This window comes from Anabrus simplex, chromosome 10 (assembly GCF_040414725.1).
Source record: "Anabrus simplex isolate iqAnaSimp1 chromosome 10, ASM4041472v1, whole genome shotgun sequence".
NCBI classification, from domain to species: Eukaryota; Metazoa; Arthropoda; class Insecta; order Orthoptera; family Tettigoniidae; genus Anabrus; species Anabrus simplex.
Genome location: NC_090274.1, coordinates 69,540,718 through 69,560,603, shown reverse-complemented (window position 1 = coordinate 69,560,603; position 19,886 = coordinate 69,540,718). Strand labels below are relative to the sequence as shown.

Genomic DNA, 19,886 nt, shown 5'->3' with positions numbered 1-19,886 from the left:
TGAAGATGGTTTTCTGTGGTTTCCCATTTTCACACCAGGCAAATGCCGGGGCTGTACCTTAATTAAGGCCACGGCCGCTTCCTTCCAATTCCTAGGCCTTTTCTATCCCATCGTCGCCGTAAGACATATGTGCCGGTGCGATGTAAAGCAAATAAAAATACTTATTTCTGCCATCATTAGTTATTATACGACCCATGTAACAATATTCATCTATTTCCTTTAAGACCTCGTTTCAAAATCTAATATTTCCTGCATCACCTGACTTTGTTCAACTGCACTCCATTACTTTTATTTTGGACTTAATTATTTTCATCTTGTACTCCATCTCCAAGTCTGTCCAAACCATTCATCAGTTTCTCCAGATGTTCTGCAAAGTCAGATACAATAACAACATCATGAGCAAATTGCAGGGTTTTGATTTCCTCTCTTTGGATTGTGATTACCTTCCCAAATTCCTCTTTTGATTTCCTTTACTGCCTGTTCTTTATAAACATTGAAAAGGAGGAGCGGACAAACTGCAGCCTTGCCTCACTCTTTTCTGGATTGCTGCCTCATTTTCAAAGCCCTCGATTCTTATCACTGTTATTGTAATCGAGTAAAATATTTCTCAGGTAACAGTAATTTAGCTCAATTACTTTTTTCTTGTACTTTTCCCATCACTGTGTTTTACTAATCTTGTTGTTATATGTGGACAGGTGGCTGCTCATTAACAGCACTGACCCCGCCAAGGAGCTCCAGTGGTTCATTTACGAGCTGCAGAGTGCCGAGATGAAGGGAGAGAAAGTTCACGTTATAGGACATATCCCGCCGGGACACAGTGACTGTCTCAAGGTGTGGAGTAGGAACTATTACAAGATTATTAACAGGTGAGTGCAAGCTTCGAGAATTTGTTGGAAAGTGAGGGTTGTGGTGGTAATTATTGTTCAAGGGCCAAAATAATTGGATTATCAGGTACTCTTAATTCTAGTAGTTGAAGAGGGAGGGCAAGAGTTCCTACGCTCAGAAGAATGTTAGGCCTCAAATACACTGGCAACATTTTAGTCAAAATGGGCGGCAAAATGTGATCGGCTTGCTTGACTTCCTTTCAACTGGAAATTGCCATCCATCTGACTGCATTTGCAATTCAGCCAACTGCATCATGTTGTCTTTTCAACTACAGAAATTACATTAATTAATATATAATTAATTAATTTTTTCTTCTCGTTTAGGACCATTTGAGACCATGTCAAGTAACTACAACCTGTGACAAAGTTTGGTGAATAGTCCTGTACTATCAACATAGATGAACAATGCATGACAGTAACCTTACTGTCCTTCAAAATAGTCCCTTCCCATAACTATGCACTGCTGAGATCGGCGATACATGTCCTGGAAACTTTGTGAGAAGGCTTCCTTTGGGATGATGTTCAAAAGCCTTGTCACATATCGTTGGATGTCAGGAATATCATCAAATCTCTTTCCTTTCAAAGCGAGTTTGATTCGTGACCTTTTCCGTTCTGACCATTTTCCAACGAGAGGATCCTGGAGAACGCCATTCGATGCTTTGCTGTTTCCTTTCAGAGTCGTACCTGAGACACCAGGTTTCATCCTCAGTGACAATACAGTTCAAGAAATTTGGTGTCGCATCCACCGTTTCGGCATAATCCTGTGAAGCCTCCAAACGTGTCTGCTTCTGATCATCAGTCAAGTGATGTGGTACAAGACGAGAACACGTTTTCCTCTTCCCTAACTTCTGGGTAACGATTTGTCACATGGATTCGCGGTTAATCTGCAGTTCACCCGCTATCATGTGCACAGTTAATCACCGATCGTTCATGATTAATGCCCTCACATTCTCAATGTTTTCGTCACTGAAGGCGGTCGCCGGTCTTCCGCTACGGGGGTTGTCAGAAACACTTTCCCGGCCTACTCAAAAATGGGCGAACCACTCGTACACACACTTCAAGGACAGTGCTTGATCTTCATAAACACGTACCAGCATCACATGCGTTTCTTTCCGTGTCTTGCCAAGCTTAAAACAAAACTGTAAATTGATCTTTTGGTTGTTCATGTTCTTGTTCGCCATTCAGAACCAACGCACTAAACACGCACTGTGTCAAACAGGTCTTACACGGCACACACACGATGCTCAACCGAACAACGTTGGGAGCAGCTGGTCAGAACCTGTTGCTATGCAGGTGCAGCATTGTGTGTCGCCAGTGTTGCTGGATTGACCGTTCTGACTTCATTCACCGAACTTTATTGTCACAGGTTGTATAAGGTTTTTTCTTGCAGCCCCAAAATTTTGCATTCTTTCTCTCTTCTGTCCAGTCGCTGTTCTGCTTTTGCTCATTGTGGAAGCCCTAAAAGTTGTTGATCACTGATCTGTATTTTGATTGGTTAGAGATGTCCTCCTGATTCAGTCCCATGCTCTTGAGGTCCTTCCTTACTTCCTTGAACCATTCATCAGAGATGTTACCTCTGTTGTCCAACACATTAAAAAATCTGCTTTGTTTTAGTCGGGTTCCATCCATCCTGAACAGATGTCTAAAAACTCCAGTCACCGAGCTTGACAGCTGCAGTTGCTCAAGTGTGGCCATTATCCAATATTCAGGAGATAGTGGGTTCGAACCCCACTGTCAGCAGCCCTGAAGATGGTTTTCTGTGGTTTCCCATTTTCACCAGGCAAATGCTAGCGCTGTACCTTTATTAAGGCCATGGCCACTTCTTTTCCACTCCTAGCCCTTTCCGGTCCCATCGTCATCGTAAGATTTATCTGTGTCGGTGTGACGTAAAACATCTTGTAAAAAAAAAAAAACCTTCAGTTCTTGTTTCCTCATTTCAATAAAAGCTAATGGTATTGAATAGGTGGACCCTTCTCTACCCGTTGATGGTCCTCACATACACGGGTGACATTTTACAGTCGAAATGGTCAGCAAAATTCATTCATTCATTCATTCATCATTTAATTAATTAATTCATTCATTCATTCATCAGTGTGGAGTATGTCTGTCCCCATAGCGTAAAGGTTACTGTTATTACCTGCCGTCTTTGGGGGCCCAATTCTATTCCCAGTACTACCAGAAATTTAAGAATGGCAGGAGTACTGATATGTGGTTGAAATGGTACATGCAGCTTATCTTCATTGGGGGTGTGCATGAAAAGAGCTGCACCACCTCAGGATGAGGACACGTTTACATTCGCTATCAAATTCAGATATTAAGTACAGTAGAAGTCCGATATAGCGAGAATTCATAACAGCGAAAAATTTACTCGGTATAGCAGATTGTCGTTAAATCAGATTTTTTGTAAAATTTGGGGGGGAATCCTACACAGTTTAAAATTAGTATGAAACAGCAATCAGTTTGTTCAGAACATGCATTTTCGCAGGAGATATCCACACCACGACCTATTCATTAGTTACTTTTCAAATTCTGATACAACGTGAAGTTAGAAATCTAGTAAAGACACTCCAGCATATAACTTCATGAACAAGTAAATGCATGATTAAGTTAACTGTATATGTATCATGAAAACATAATTCAAATGTCAGTAGAAAAATGATAACCGTCTCTCTATAAATTTACATAGAAGTAGTCTTTCCAAAATTTAACCAGATACAAAAAAAAATATGACTTTTTTCTTACAACTTGCTTTACATCGCACCAATACAGATAGGTCTTATGGCATCGATGGGATAGGAAAGTGCTAGGAGTGGGAAGGAAGTGGCCGTGACCTTAATTAAGGTTCATCCCCGGCACTTGCCTGGTGTAAAAATGGGAAACCACGGAAAACCATCTTCAGGGCTGCCAACGGTGGGGTTCAAACCCACTATCTCCCGAATTCATGCTCATAGCTACGTGACCCAAAATATAAACTAATGTCTGAAATAAGTGATGCTCACTTCAGGTGTATCACATTCTTACTGAATTTTAGTACATAGCACTAAAATCAAGGGATCGTTTACTTCAGCCTTTATTTCTAATGAGTTAACAACTGCTATTGGCGACGTTATTAACGCATTTATTACAAAAACGTGTTCTCTTTCGTTTCTAATTTTCTTTACAGAACAGCAGTTGGTGGGTAATACTAATTGACGCCAACATCACCTTTGAATGTCGACAAGAGAGCTCGCTAGAGCACATAGCGAGAAAACGATTCTGAAGGTGATTGATCGCATTCTATGACAAAGTTTTCAGTTTTCTTATTCAAACACTGTCACATAACTTAACTTAACCATATATGCATTGTGAAAACAGCGCCAGTAGAGAAATTATAACCTTGAAAATCCACAGCCTGTTTCCAGTTATTTGACCGGGTCAGGAGTGGAATGAATGAAGCCCCCATCTAGCGGCGAGGATAGGAAATAAACACATGATAGCACCTACAATGACAAATGTTAATTTGTATCAAGTTAAAATGATGAGAGTTTTACTTTGTCAGACCCACCCTACTCTCATCATTTTACTTTATGTCAGATGCACCCTACTCTCATCATTTTAACTTGTTACAAATTAACATTTGTCATTGTAGGTGTTGTCATGTGTTTTATAAGATACACCTTATGATATATATGCCTCAAGCTGGACTATTTTCTTGTGTATCTAGACTTAACAACTGGATTACCTTCTCCAGTATTCGAGAGATAGTGGGTTCGAACCCCACTGTTGACAGCCCTGAAGATGATTTTCCGTGGTTTCCCATTTTCACACCAGGCAAATGCTGGGGCTGTACCTTAATTAAGGCCACGGCCGCTTTCTTCCCAGTCCTAGCCCTTCCCAGTCCCATCATCGCCGTAAGACCTATCTGTGTCGGTGTGACGTAAAGCCAATAGCAAAAAAAAAAAAAAGGATTACCTTCTCATATATATAGAATTTTACTTTATGGTCAGACGCACCTTACTCTCATAATTTTAACTTGTTATAATTTAATATCTGTCATTGTAGGTGCTATCATGTGTTTTATATTACTTTTTGATTCATTGGCTGCTGATGACGCGCAATGAGCGTCGAAACTAGTACCGATCTTGTATAAACATGTGATCTAACTCACATCAATAAACTGTCATTGTATTGAAAAAGTGGATCCTTAACATTTTCAATTTACTGTAATCCCAGTTCAATACGGAACATACTGAAGTTTCTAACTTTTAACGGGATTTGAAACACGGTATGCAGCGGTGAGAGGCCGGCGTGCTGCCGCCTGAGCCACGGAGGCTTCTTAATTATAACCTTCTTGCTATATTACATGGGAATAGCCTTTCTGAAATTTAACCGGATGTGAGAAAATATGAACTAACCTCTGAAGTCAGGGAAGACTCTGCGATATCTTATTTAATTTCAGTATAAAGCATTAAAATTAAGCAATCGCTTACTTCAACCATTATTTATAACGAGGTAACAACTGCTATCGGCGATGTTATTTATGCATTTATAATGAAAACATATTTTGCTTTTTCATTTTGAATTTTCTTTGCATAACAGCAGTAAGTGGGTATTTCTAATCAACTCCGACATCGCCTTCGAAAGTCGACGAGAGAGCTCGCTAGTGCACATAGCAAGAAAACGATACCAAAGATGATCGATCGCATTAGTTATAATTGCTGGATTGCAAAAACATTGATAATGGAAAAAATAGCACACGCTTAATCGCTCGTTAATAACGGATGCATCAGTGATACTGTTTTCGCTGTATGCCGCACTCACTACAGCAGACTCCTACTGTAACTGTTCTCTGGTGCCTTTTTCTTTGACGAAATCAGTTTGCCTGCAGGAACCGATGAAGTATTACAACTTTGCAGCCTCTCTTTCAGAACATACAGCATGACCTTGGTAGCATGTGAGATTAGAGTTGATGTCCTCTAATTACTGAATTTTATTGTAGAGCTCTTTCCATGCAAACGGATACAGGTGGTTGAATCCCAGTCAGATGGCTATTTGCCATTTCTCCATGTTATTTTTTTGCAAATGTCTGCGACGATTTGAACATCAAATGTTCAGTATTCATTAATTCAGTTGTTATGTTGTCAGAACCAGGTGATTTATATGGTCACAACAATTTTATTGTATTTTTTGTCTCTTGAAGTAAGATGTCTGGTTCTCTTTCAGAGACTGAGCGAGTTGGCTGGGAAGTTAGGGTCACACAGCTGCAAGCTTGCATTCGGGAGATAGTGGGTTCAAACACCAGGCAAATGATGGGGCTGTACTTTAATTTATGCTATGGTCGCTTCCTTCCCTCTCCTAGCCCTTTCCTATCCCATTGTCGCCATAAGAGCTATCTCTGTCATTGCGACGTAAAGTAAGTTGTAAAGAAAACTCTCTTTCAAAGCCTGGCCATTCAGTTAACATTGGCCAAACTGTCTCTTCTTTGTTCAACTCTTCACAGTAATGTTTCCATCTATTCTGTTAATTTCCAAAGTCATTTACCTTCTGACCATTTGGACCACACCCGTGATACGTATTTATTTGACAGCTGTTTAACTTTACGGTACAGATCTTCAGTCTCGTTGTGGTGACCATGAGCTTCAAACTCTTTACATATTCCTGACAGATACTTATGTTTAATTTCACAACTGAGTTCCAATATCTCTTTGGCTGTACAATCCTGTTTCTTCCAGTCATTTTTGCTGTTCGGTGAGCTGCCGTGTGTGGTCACTAATCTAATTATGTGATGACTCTGTGTGGAAGAAGAATAGTGTTCCATGTGAAATAAATTTTCCCTACATCATTTATTCATTTCCGTTTCTGGTCAGCATTTCCCGAAAAACTGCAGCTGTGATGGCCTTGTTGTTTCCTCTAAAAACATCTTGTGTTATTGTTTAGGAGGGGACAGATAAGTAGGTGGCTTGGGTCTTGTTCAGCACCACATTCACACGGGGTGTCTGCGTTTGCTGCAAGGATCCCCCATTTCTTCTGGTTGGTCTTGCATTGAGGGACGTCGACTCTTAAGTGGTTGAGGGACCTTCATACAGGGTAAGGTAGGTCAGTGCCAGGAGCTAGTTCTTCCTTTGGTGACATGTCTGTGGGCAGTGAGCTCCTCCATCTGTTAAGACGAGTTGTCTCTGGTGTTCCCTCAGCAGCAGATCCTAGCAAGGAAGCTCTTGGTGACTATGGAGTGGATGTTGATGGTCATTCTCCGGCTTTGTTCTCTTGGCGTCTGCAGCAGTGGCCCTTCGGATGTTGGGTGGGACTATTCCAAAAATCGGGTACAGTTTCTGCACTGGCGTTGGTTTTAGGCATTCCAAGATTATCCTTGCAGTATCGTTGACAGCAGTATTAACCTGCTTAGGATGTACTGAAGCTTTCCACACAGGAGCGTCATACTCAGTGGCTGATATACACAGCGCAAGTGCAGAAGTCCTCAGGATGTGCGGGCTTCAGGCATTGTATGACATAACGTTTAAACTTATCATAAGTTATTGAACATCTTGTTTTTTCAAATTCATTTCAGGTACGAGGGTACAATCACAGCTCAGTTCTTCGGCCACACTCACTTTGATGAATTTGAGTTGTTCTATGACACCAAGGACTTGGGCCGTCCTGTCAGTGTGGCCTACATTGGCCCGTCGGTAACTCCTTACTACGACCTGAACCCTGGCTACCGGTTATACTATGTGGATGGTGATCATCAGCAGACTACCAGGGTATGTTACGTCTTGTTGGTTTCTATTGATTCTCAGAAAACAGTGCTTGATAATAAGTATAAATATCTTTCTCACTCTAGGGTGTTAAAACTATCAGCTGAGACCTTATGCAGTTGCTGGGTGAATGACAATTGCTTGTCAAGTAATACTCCTAGCTTGTTTACCTCCGTCACCCGCTGTAGTACATCCATTCCAAGGGAATACTGAAAGCAGAACTCCTATTTATTTCTGGTGAAGGGAAATTGCACTTTGATCCATTATGTTGTGACTTAAAGGGATGTACTTCACGTTTGTTTGACAAAGCTTTTTCACAATTTATAAATTTCATCATAAAGTCAACCTTGGTTGTAAGAGATGATTTTCACCTTCCAATACTTTCTAATGACTAATCTATGATTACAACATAAGATTTATTCTGAAGCCTCCACCTTATCAATACATTTGTTTACATACTATCATTCACAGTACCGGTTTCGACCCTTGTAGCTACAATCAATACGGAAATGAAACATATAAATTATGAATCTATGATTACATAAACTTAGCTTATCTCGTCTATTTTGGACTTAACTTAACATCTAATTAGTACAGGTTTCATCCCGATTTGTGGGACATCTTCAGATAAAACGTATGCAGTACAAAAACTGATACAGGCAATAAAACAGCAGGGAGACTTCCACCTACACATTATTACCAAAAGATAACACTATGTTCCTACCAAACTTCAACTGAGGTTTAAAGGAGTTTCCCCTTGCCTAAATAGAAACCAAAATCCATAAGAACTCAAGTAAACAGCACCATTTTTACACATATACGTCCAACTAACCTTAAATATTAATCAATTTGCAATGCAGTGTTAATGACGTAACAACTTGCTCCTAGAAGAGGAAGAAAAGAAGAGATCACTCAAGCACGTTATTCTTCATAGATTGGAAGGTTACCATGTTTTCTTAAGTGTCACCAAACATTTTACCACTGGGCAAGTTGGCCCTGCGGTTAGGAGCGTGCAGCTGTGAGCTTGCATCCAGGAGATAGTGGATTTGTTGAACCCCACTGTCGGCAGCCCTGAAGATGGTTTTCTGTGGTTTTCCGTTTTCACACCAGGCAAATGCTGGGGCTGTACCTTAATTAAGGCCACGGCTGCTTCCTTCCCTCTCTTAGCCCTTTCCTGTCCCATCGTCACCATAAGACCCGCCTGTGCGACGGAAAGCAAATAATAATGAAAAACATATTACCTGTGTTGAACATACTGTATTTATGTGAATAATACCCGCACATTAAAAAAAAAATTTGAAGCACGATATTGGGATGCAGGTTTTATTTGCGTCGATGTTGGCTATTCTTTTTCAAAATCAGTCTTCCTAAAGTTAGGGTGCAGGGATTATTTACCCGCACATTTAAAAAAAAAATTAAGGGACGAAATTGGGGTGTGGGTTTTTTGCATCAATGTTCACATTTTTTTTTCAAAATCAGCCTTCCTAAAGTTAGGGTGCAGGGATTATTCAGTGGCGGGGATTATTCGTGTAAATACGGTATTTTAATCAATTTTAAATTACCCAATGTTTAATTGTCTGCATCAGTTTTTGTGTTGCACTGTTTTTATCTGAAGATGTCTCATAAATTGGACATTTCTCCTCCTTCCTCTATCCTTCCATCGTTTCTCTTTGATCACCTTGTCCCTGTCCAGAGTTCTTCCTCTTTATTGAATCAGTTCACCTTGTTCTAGGTATCCTTCTCGAACTCTTTCCCTCGAACTTCGTCTCCATCATCTGTTTTGGTATTCTTTCCTCCTCCATCCTCTTTACTTGTCCAAACCATCTTAGTTTACTTCTGTCAATACTTTCATTTTACAGTCCATATCTCACACGTGGCAGGCGATTCATTAATCTTGAACATCTTAAAGATGCACAGTTCAGTGTACAGGTTAGCTGTACAGCTGCAACTAATGCCTGCTTGTTTTCAGAGGATGCCACGCTGGGAGGTGGCACGCACGCTTGTTGCAGTTATCACGAGATTATAAATAAAATGGCCCTTACTTATAAAACATAATTATGTCATAAGTGTACATCTGAGTTTTAGATGGACAAATATCCATTCTTCAGAAATCCTCTGTTTCCTCTTTTGTATTTACCTTAATCTCAATTCTTCTTCTTCTGATAGTTCTTTGTTTGACTGACTCCCATATTACTTGTATACAGTAATTTTTTTGTAGAATATTGATGAGCTTGTGTTTGTTTGCCCTCAGTCTGTGATCGACCATGAGACGTGGGTGATGAACTTGAAGGAAGCCAACCTCTATGACTATCCAATCTGGTACAAACTGTACAGCACGAGGTCGGCTTACCATATGACGTCTCTTCTACCGCAAGACTGGGACAATCTGCTCAACAGGATGCCTACAGATTCTGATTTATTTGATCTGTATTACAAGTGAGTGTCCTTAAACTGTCACAATAAGCTTGCATGAAATACTAAGATCAGTTTTTACCTTTGTTACTTATTTTCAGATACTTACAGATTCTGTCTGCTTGTGGACCTTATGACCTGATCCTTACCTCCTGTCTTCACCTTCCTTACTTCCACCCTACCAACAACTACTGATATCCACCGTAAGTATATTATCATTGTGAAAGAAATAAAAGTAATGCAGTGACAGGCACGATGTATGGGAAACCATGATATCCTAGTGGATTTTAATTCACCTGCCCATTTAGCACAACACTCTTAACATGTTGATGACAGTGTACTGTTTTCAGAGTTTATTCATTAGGAATGAAGGAAAAATTCAGGGATACCTGAACTCCAATGGATATATCCCTTTCCACTCTGAGATATTTTCTTTGAAATTTGAATTTTTTTCTTACTTCAATGTACGTAATTTTGAGCCTAGATTTGAGGAAAAATAGTAAAAAAGTTATGTTCGCCGTTCTCGTGGAAAACCACCCGCACGATCGTGCTAGTTAGGGTTTATTTGAGCACATTTCTTTGCTGAATGACACATGTTGAAAATATGAAATTCCATAATTTGATCATTTTATTTACAGTGAATCAAATATATGAAGTAAAATAGGTTATAAAACATCAATATAGGACTTATATAAACAGAATATTCTTTGAAAAGTAGTCTTCGGTTCAATGCCAGTTGGGGACTCGGTGATTGACGTGTAGGTAAATGATTACAGAATGATTATGAGTAGAATAATTATCTCCTGCGTGTTCTTCCTCTTCATCAATATCGCCACCATGATGAGAATCATCGGAATCATTGCCTACGTATGAAGATATAGGTTCAGGTACCCACTTAGCATCACCACCACCTTCACTGAGTACGTCCTCACAATCAGATGCACAGGTTAACATCGCTATTTCTTCATCTGATATTGCTAAAATTCATATAAATACATGTATTTTGTATTCACATAAGTATACTAATGCTTAGTTAGAGAAATCTTCCCAGAATAGTAATGATCACCTTTGAGGTTAGAAACACATCATTATCTCAAATTAAACCCTAACCTGCAACATCATGCTAGTTACAGATTGACAGTTTATTATAACCGCTAGGTTCCAAAAGTAGCATTGTTAAGGATATGTATACCTTCTATGATGATTCTAGGATGTTTTAAAAAGATTCACAATGAAATCAATCAATATGTAAAAGATAATAAAAAGGGATAATTTAACTTGAGGCCGCATGGTATGTTTTGTTTACAAAAGTTTAAACATATATGCTGCCTCCTTGTGACCAACTATCGAAATAAAAACAACTGCAATACGAAGCGCAGAACCCGCACGATCGTGTGGGCTCGGGTGGAAAGGGATATTGAGTGTGGCCTTGAGGCATTGTGGTGCATTGTGAACTGAGACTGTAACATATCCACAAAGACACACACAAGATGCTGTCAGTTGGTACAATTATTTTATTTACATGTATTTACAAATTAAACACACACATAACGTTAATCACTGTTGTCACAACAAAAACACTCACATCACAAAGCTGCCATTTTAAAACAACTGCCCATCTCTTCAATATGGAGACTGCAACCTTGAAACACAGTTCAAAACAGATGACTGCATAAAAGCATGTCACAAGTATCCCAGCGGGTCTCATCTTCCACAAGGAATGCACGGGGTTGGTGCAAACTCTGTGACCCACCGTGTGTTGTGAACAGATAAATTTAATGATAATAATTTATTTATTTATTTACACTGTTTACGCCCACATTGAAACACCGAAATCAACCTGATGCAAAAAAAATTTCAAAAAATAAGTACATCATAAAATAAGTTTGTTTTTTAACACTTGATGATTTCTTCTCTTCCCAAAACTTCTTCATTCTAGATGATCTTGCAGCCTGTTCTTCCGCTGATATAACATAATGCTTAGTTTTGTATATTTGTTGTTTAGAATCTTCTTCTCTTCTCTGTTTTCAATTTGCTCTGTAGTAATTTTTAATTCATCCAAATCCATTTGTATTTCTTGAAACCAAGTGCTTTTTGTTTTACTATTCCAAAAGAAATCAAAAAGCTGTTTTAGGAGTCTAAAATTTGGCAAACGGTACATGTGTCCAAAAAATGCAATCCTCTGTTTTCTCATCGTGTCAGTAATTAATTAATTTTCTCTGTAAATTACTGAATTGGGTAAAAGTCTCCTCTGGCCATCAACCTGATGTTTCTTATTAATAATTGTCCGGAGAATTCTTCTATCCACTTTCTGCAGTTTGTCTGTGATTGCTTGGGTATTTAGTTCGAATAATGTTTCACTTACATATGTTGCTTCTGGTTTGATGACAGAGTTATAATGGCGAAATTTAGCATTAATTGAAAGAGAATATTTTTCTGTACTCGGTCGTGTAATTTGTTGTGCTCGTCTCAATTTTAGAGTTCTATTATCTATGGATGCTTTTCCGTTAGCATTCCAAGTGACAATTTCACCAAGATATTTAAATTTATTGACAGCTTTAATTTTCTGAGTATTATTTAATATAATATTTGGAGTGTCAAATTTAAAGTATGGCATTATTTTTGTTTTCTCAAAAGATATTTTCAACCCAACCTTCGCTGCTAATCTTCCTAGTTCTTCTACTTGAAATTTTGCTTCTTCTGTACTATTTACTAATAGCACCAGATCATCAGGAAACGCGAGACAGTTTAGTTGAATATTTCTTCTAATCTTAACAGTCAGAGGATTGATTGATTGATTGATTGATTGATTGATTGATTTATTTATTTATTTATTTATTTATTTATTTATTTATTTATTTATTTATTTATTTATTTATTTATTTATTAATTAATTAATTAGAGTTGCACTCCAATTACAACAGACACTACAAAATATAGTGCAATAATATACACTGCAGAACAGAAAAATGTCACGAAATTTAACAACAAATTTTGAAAAATTATAATAAACAAATTTAGAGGGAAAAATGACAAAAACAACAATATGTTATATACAGATCAGGATTAGATAGTGCTGCAATTGCCGACTCCTGATTACATAAGTAGGAAGAGCTAAAACTTTATGTGCAAGCACACACATATGTGAACAGGTCAGGGGCATGATTAAGAGTGTAAAAATATCTCGGAGTTTATAGACAATTAAATTACATTTGGGTTATTGACAAAGAGACAGTGTAATGAATTCTATTTTCTTTTTATAAGATGCTGTTTGTTAAGATTGTTGAAGTATATTCACTAAAGAAAATCGGTAGACATTTTTTGAAGTCTGTTAGGGACATTGAGAGATCTATGTCATGGTTTCTGAATAAGTCATTAAATGTATTACACATCCTTACTAATGGTGAATTTTTATGAATTAATATGTTGGATAAGGGATTGTAAAAGTACGTCCAGTTACGCAAGTTAGATTTGTTTACATTAAAATTTATTCTGGCTAGTAGATCACCACTATCTATGACGCCATTTATAATTTTGTGTAGAAACAGTTGTTGGTATAATTCTCGGCGAGCGCTTAATGAATTGTATCTTAAATTCTTCTAATAAGTGACGATATGATATTCTCAACCTATATGCTGACTGATTATACTTGTTGTAATAAATAAACCGTAAGAATCTCTTTTGAACCTTTTCAATTTTATGTATATAAGATTTGTAATTTGGCATCCATATAACGGATGCATATTCTAATTTTGACCTCATGAATGAGTTATAGAGAACACATAAAGTATTAATGTTAAGTCCTTCCCGTTTCGTATGATAAAACCTAGTTGTTTCAGTGCTGTATTTACTATTATTTCAATATGTGCACTGAATGATAAGTTACTACTCATTGTAACTCCTACTGAGGACCACGGGGCTTGTTTCGACTCTTGTATGGAAATTCTGTTTTTACTTCGCCCAGAAAGCTTTCATCTTCTGGCTGTTTGCTTATTTCCTTTCCTCGGTCCACTTCGGTCGGGTGGTGCCTGCACTCTGTCTGCTGGTGAGAGACTCTGGAAAGACACCTTGAAAGGTCAACTGCCGGAATAATACACGATCCTGTATGGTTTGTACTGAAATCCCCAGCTGTTCTAAGTTGGACTTCACTGTGGTGATCCATTTATTTTTGGACGCTTTCCCTCTGCCTGTAGTGGTAAAGATCTTGCTGGCAAGTCTGTAAGTACTCGTACGAGTCAAATGTCCATAGATCTCATTGTTGTGCCTTATCCTGTAAGTACCATCCCCTTCTCTTATTGGTCCTAAAATCCTCCTTAGTAATTTTCGTTCCTTGAGCTCTAGCTTCCTCAGTGGACTTTTTCTGTTCGTCGGAAGACACTCAGAGGCGTACAGTACGGACGGTCTTACTACTGAATTGTAATGTTGGAGTTTAAGGTTCTTAGAGAGGCACTTGGATGTATAAGTGCTCTTACAGGTATGGTAGATCCTTTGCAACTTGGTGCATCTGGTGTCTATTGCTAATGTCTCATTCTCGGTTGCTGAAATCCACTCCCCTAGGTACTTCACTGCAGGAACCTTACAAATGGTGGTGTTTTCCAATGGCATAGTAGGTGGGACTCCCTTTATGTTAGTCATGAACTCAGTTTTCTTTATATTGACCCTCAAGCTGGTTTTAGCTGCTATGGTATAGAGGCTCTGTAGCTGGTGAGTAGCTTCTTCTATGTTGTTGGCTAATAAGATAAGGTCGTCAGCAAAGGCCAGGCAAAGTACACTGAGATTATCTTTCTTGTAGCCAATTTTCAGTCCACTTCCTGTAGGTAATGTGGCAGTCCATTCCCTGATAATCTTCTCTAGAACGCAATTGAAGAGAATGCAAGAAATTTGATCACCTTGTCTAACTCCCGTTTGGATAGAGCTCACCTCTGAACTTTACTTTGGAGGTGATGTTCTTCAGCATAGCCTGGATTAGTCTGGTGGTCTTCTCATCCAGGCCTAATTTCCATAAGGTGGAGAAGAGAGTCTGCCTATCTATTGAATCATATGCCTTCTGGAAGTCCACTAGTATGACTACCCTTTGGTGTCCTCCACGATTCTTGTACCTCAGGATTGTCTTGAGGTTCTGTATCTGCTCTGTGCAAGATCTATTTGTGTGAAAACCGGCCTGATATTCACCTAATTGGGAATCCAGTTGACTGACCACTCTGGTTTGCAGGGTTTTAGAAAAGATCTTGTACGTAACCGATATTAGAGAGATACCTCTGTAGTTATCGAGGTCTATCTTACTACCTTTCTTGTGTAGAGGATGGATCACCGCTGAGGTCCATTCCTCAGGTAAGGTCTCCGTTGCCCAAATATCCTCTATGATCTGATGGATGCTTTGTATGGATTGTTCGTCAGCATGTTTCCACATCTCCACTACTATACGTCTTCACCTGAGGCCTTGTTGTTCTTTAGGCTCGTGATAATCTCCCTTATTTCTTCAATGGTTGGCAGTGTGGAGTCTCGGTTTCTGGAAAGAGGCTCAGAGAATGCGAGTCTCTTTAGGTTCCTCTGCATTGAGTAGCTGTTTGAAATACCCTGCAAGGGTATTGGTATAATCCTTGTTGTTGAACTGAAGCTTCCCATCAGGTCCACGAAGATGAAGGGTGGGAGCTGTGCACTTCGTTGTCTGTTTTCTGAGTTCCCTGTAGAAATCTCTTGAGTTGTGCCTCTTAAAGTCCTCTTCTGCCTGTTGTATTAGAGCCTTGTTATGGTTCCTCTTAGCCTGTCGTACTATATTGGCAGTTATTAACCTTTGAGTAAGGAAGGCCTTATAGTTAGCCTCAATTTTGCATTGGTTCCACATGACCCAGGCTCTGCGTCTATCTTCTAAAGCATGGTCACATGTAGTGGTCCACCATGGATGTTTTCCTTTGTTGGATGAGCCAGGCATGGTCTCCTGAGCAGCGTCCAGTAGAGCTTTTTGTAGGTTGGGCCACCCTTGCTTCTGTGCGTTTTCTTTCAGAGTGACTTTGAAATCACAGTCTTCATCACTCAGTCAGAGGATGTTGAACTTCGGTATTTTAGCCTTTCTGCCAACATTAGGTGGCCTCTTCAGTGGTTGTAGGATGGTTTTTACCAGAGATAGGTAATGGTCCGAGTCTAAGTTAGCACCCCTTAGCACCTTGACATTCTGAATCTCATTGTGATGCTTTATGTCCATGGCCACATGGTCTATCTGGAATTAACCTAGTAGTGGATTTAGGCTCTTCCATATCTTCGCCTTCCTAGGCAGGTGTTTGAAGGCAGTTGATTTTAGGACAAGACCATATTTGTCACTGTTACCGTGTTTTTGTGGTAGTTATGCATGAAAGAAGGTGCTGGGTGGTGAATAGGTCTCAAGCTACTAAAGTGAAATTAATTTTAAAATTTAACAAGGTTATATTTTCTTTTCAAAATTAGGTAACAACAAATAGAACAGGTACTTAGTAGCCGAAACACGATTGAAGAATACATTTACATAGGTACCCCATTTGGGGCTTCAAAAGTCAGTAGCAGAATTTCGGGATTGGATACATTCATAACAAGGGGAAAAAAGGGGTAAATATTGCCAACTTAAACAATGACAGAAAGAAATTTAACAAGGAACAAACTCTTGAAATTAAATTTTCTCCAACAAAATAGTTCTTACAATGAACACCATACAACAAAGGGGCCGAAAACCCCCAAACATGCCAGAAACATTTGCTTCCAATTACACCCAAAAGCCTCCTTGAGGCAGAAACACAATTTTCAAGAAAGGGCAACTTCCCCCTAAAATACAAGCCTATCATAGGCCACTCCGAACTCCACCTTTAAGCCGTCCTCAAAGGACATATACACAGGGGTAAAATACCCAACCTACTGAGGTCTGTTAAATGACAAGAAGGTTAATACATGACCTCTAAAATACAATTTGAGAGGAGGCGAACTTGCACTCCTAATACACTTTGCTTAAGACCTACTTGGCACTAGGCCGTTAATACAAGGGCTAATCCCATACTACAGAGGTGACTTAATAGCAATTTACATTACATTACGGAAGAATTGGTTGAGAAAAATAAGTTCACCTCAAGACGATGTGAGTGGGAGCTCGAGAGGGTTAAGCACTCTCTATCCCGATATGTCGTTTGAAAATAGAATAGATACCAGTTGTTTTTACATTTTAAAGGAAAGTTATATGGTGGAAGGCCTAGAACCCGCCCCGAGAGTTAAACTGCTGATCTAGCAACGAAAGAAGTTATTAATTGGCCATTACGTTGTGTTGAACGGCTGGAGAAGAAAGAGGCGCTTCCCGCCCCCTGCTGAGTACCTTACGCACTGAAAAATGGAACAGAAGTGGCCCGGAGACCCTAAAATCAGCAGTTTATATACCCTCGCGGAAGGTTCTAGTCGTTAGGGGAAAGAAAACACCCTCCCACAAATTCTTTATTGGGTAGGACCCCGCAACCGATACAAGTTGGGGGAAGATACACCAGATTGGTCAGAAATTAATAGCAGAATTTCGGGATTGGATACATTCATAACAAGGGGAAGAAAGGGGTAAATATTGCCAACTTAAACAATGACAGAAAGAAATTTAACAAGGAACAAACTCTTGAAATTAAATTTTCTCCAACAAAATAGTTCTTTGACTCCGCACTAGGTTGCACTATGGTAGATCTTCAGTAGTGTCCTCTAGAAGAGAAAGTTCACACTTCTTACTTCAAGCGAAACAAAAACACATAAAAAATGACACAGTTCTAAAACTCCAAAATTTACAGGTAGTGACATCTTCTGAGAAGGTAGAAAATTAATACCGTCAATAAAGTTCAGACTTCCTCCAGCAGAGGAGTTTCAACAGGCGCACATTTTAAATTAGCGGAGTGGAGGTGTACCGCCCGGTACAGACCTCCCCCCCCAAAAGTTCCTCCAGGGATGACACATGAATTCAGTTTGAAACAAGTTCCAAGTTATGATGTGAATATGAAGATAGATTGCAGAAGCATTTATGAGATTTCTTAATTTGGTTTGATTCAGTTTCAAAATTTTGTTGTTGCAAGTGAAGTAAAGTCTTTCTGTTTGTAGTAGTTGAATTCTGAGGATAAACTTTTAATACTTAAAAGTGAAGGAAAATTTTGCCATGTCCACCAAATATTGCTGTTGAATTCCCATGAAACGGTATTAAGGTTGAACAGGAATGTCTATGTAGTTGATGTAGGCTAAGTTGGATGGCCAGACCGGCCGTTACAGCTTGCGTCCAAAGGAAGCCGCTCGGACCCCTCAAGTACCCTGAGATACCGCTCGCCTGCACTATGAGGGGAGCAGAGGTGTTGAAACACGCCGCGCCCGCGGTGAACATATACAGGCTGCGGGCAAGTAGCAGGTCGTGCGCCACACATCAGCCTTGGCCGGGAGGAGAGCTCCGACTCGCCGTGCACATGTCGTCCTCGCTGGGGCCGAGGGGGCCCGTCCTCGGACCCAGTTGCTGCACGGCGCTGCGCGGCTGCGGGGGCACTGAAACATTAAAGCTAGGCGGCAGAATATTGTTGGACCATCATCGTTTTTTTGAGGGCACAGGCTTGGTGAGGAGGTTGAGGGGTCAGCGGCGTGCAGATATCCATGGCATTTACTCAAATCAAGCCACAGTGTGTATTGAAGCAGGAGACGGGAGCGTGGTAATGGCCGAGGCAAGGACAGAATGGCAGTTTAACGGATCGGGGAAGGTTTTACACGAGGCTTACATATAAGACCAAAATATTATAGAAGGGGCAGAAAGCCTTAAAAGTTGAACTCAAAAAAAATATAACCTTCATATTCCTTTCAAATTATATGAAGCAAGTTGACACAAAATTTACACTGGTTTCACCTGTGACAGGTGAACCCTAAATATCCTCTCAGTGGCTGGATTGCTTACTAACAACGTAACTGGCGTAAGAAAATCGAGAATGATACAAGGCCCATGAAATCTGGGGGCAAGCTTGCCCGCGGGAACAAAATTCTTGACCATCACCTGGTCACCTACCTTCAAAGTGGTGGGTCTCCGTCCACGATCATACTTTTCTCTAACCTTTTCATGAGATACCTTAAGATTGGCTTTAGCCTTCTTCCAAAGATCTTTAATGTTGTCCGGATCTATTGTCTCGGGTAGAATGTCACTCAGAGACCAGAGGTTAGAGAGCGGCGTGTTGGGAACAAACTTGAACATCAAAGAAGCTGGAGTGAACTTATGAGATTCATGAACCGCCGAATTCAAGGCAAAAGCTAACCAATGCAAGGACGTGTCCCACCTGGAATGATCTTCATGATGATAGGCAATAAGTGCGGACCTGAGATTCCGGTTAACCCGTTCAGCCAGAGATGGTTGAGGGTAATAAGCCGAAGTAGTTACATGAGAGATGGACAAGTCAAAACAGAATTTACGAAATAAATTAGATGTAAAAGCCTTAGCATTATCAGATACAATATATTGGCACGGACCAAAAGAAGCAAAAATAGAATTTAAGCAAGTAATGGTAGACTGAGCGGTAGCCAGCTTAGTCGGAAATAACCAAGAAAATCTGGTAAAACCATCTACACACACAAGGATGAACTTGTTGGCATTACCCTTTGACTGGGGGAATGGTCCTACGTAATCAATATACAGGCGTTCCATGGGGCGCGACGCTTGCTGAGAAGACAAGAGGCCTACCTTGGTGGACATGGTCGGTTTACTAAGCAAACAGGATTTACAAGCCTTTACTAGTTCACGGATTTCACCGTCCATACCTTTCCAGATGAACATATCACGAATCTTTTCACGAGTTTTAAAGATACCAAGATGCCCTCCTAATGGGGTCTCATGATAATACTTGAAGATCAT

At 39.8% G+C, this 19,886-nt stretch overlaps 1 protein-coding gene across 1 annotated transcript in view; it reads left to right on the top strand.

Annotated features, from left to right (window-relative positions):
• Window positions 1-19,886, top strand: part of LOC136882159 (sphingomyelin phosphodiesterase) — a 365,024-nt gene that overhangs the window by 280,608 nt on the left and 64,530 nt on the right. Inside the window, exons 10-12 of the mRNA XM_067154709.2 lie at window positions 696-866; window positions 7,429-7,621; window positions 9,867-10,051. Of these exons, the coding sequence (XP_067010810.2) occupies window positions 696-866; window positions 7,429-7,621; window positions 9,867-10,051 (549 nt within the window). The remainder of the gene's footprint in view (window positions 1-695; window positions 867-7,428; window positions 7,622-9,866; window positions 10,052-19,886) is intronic.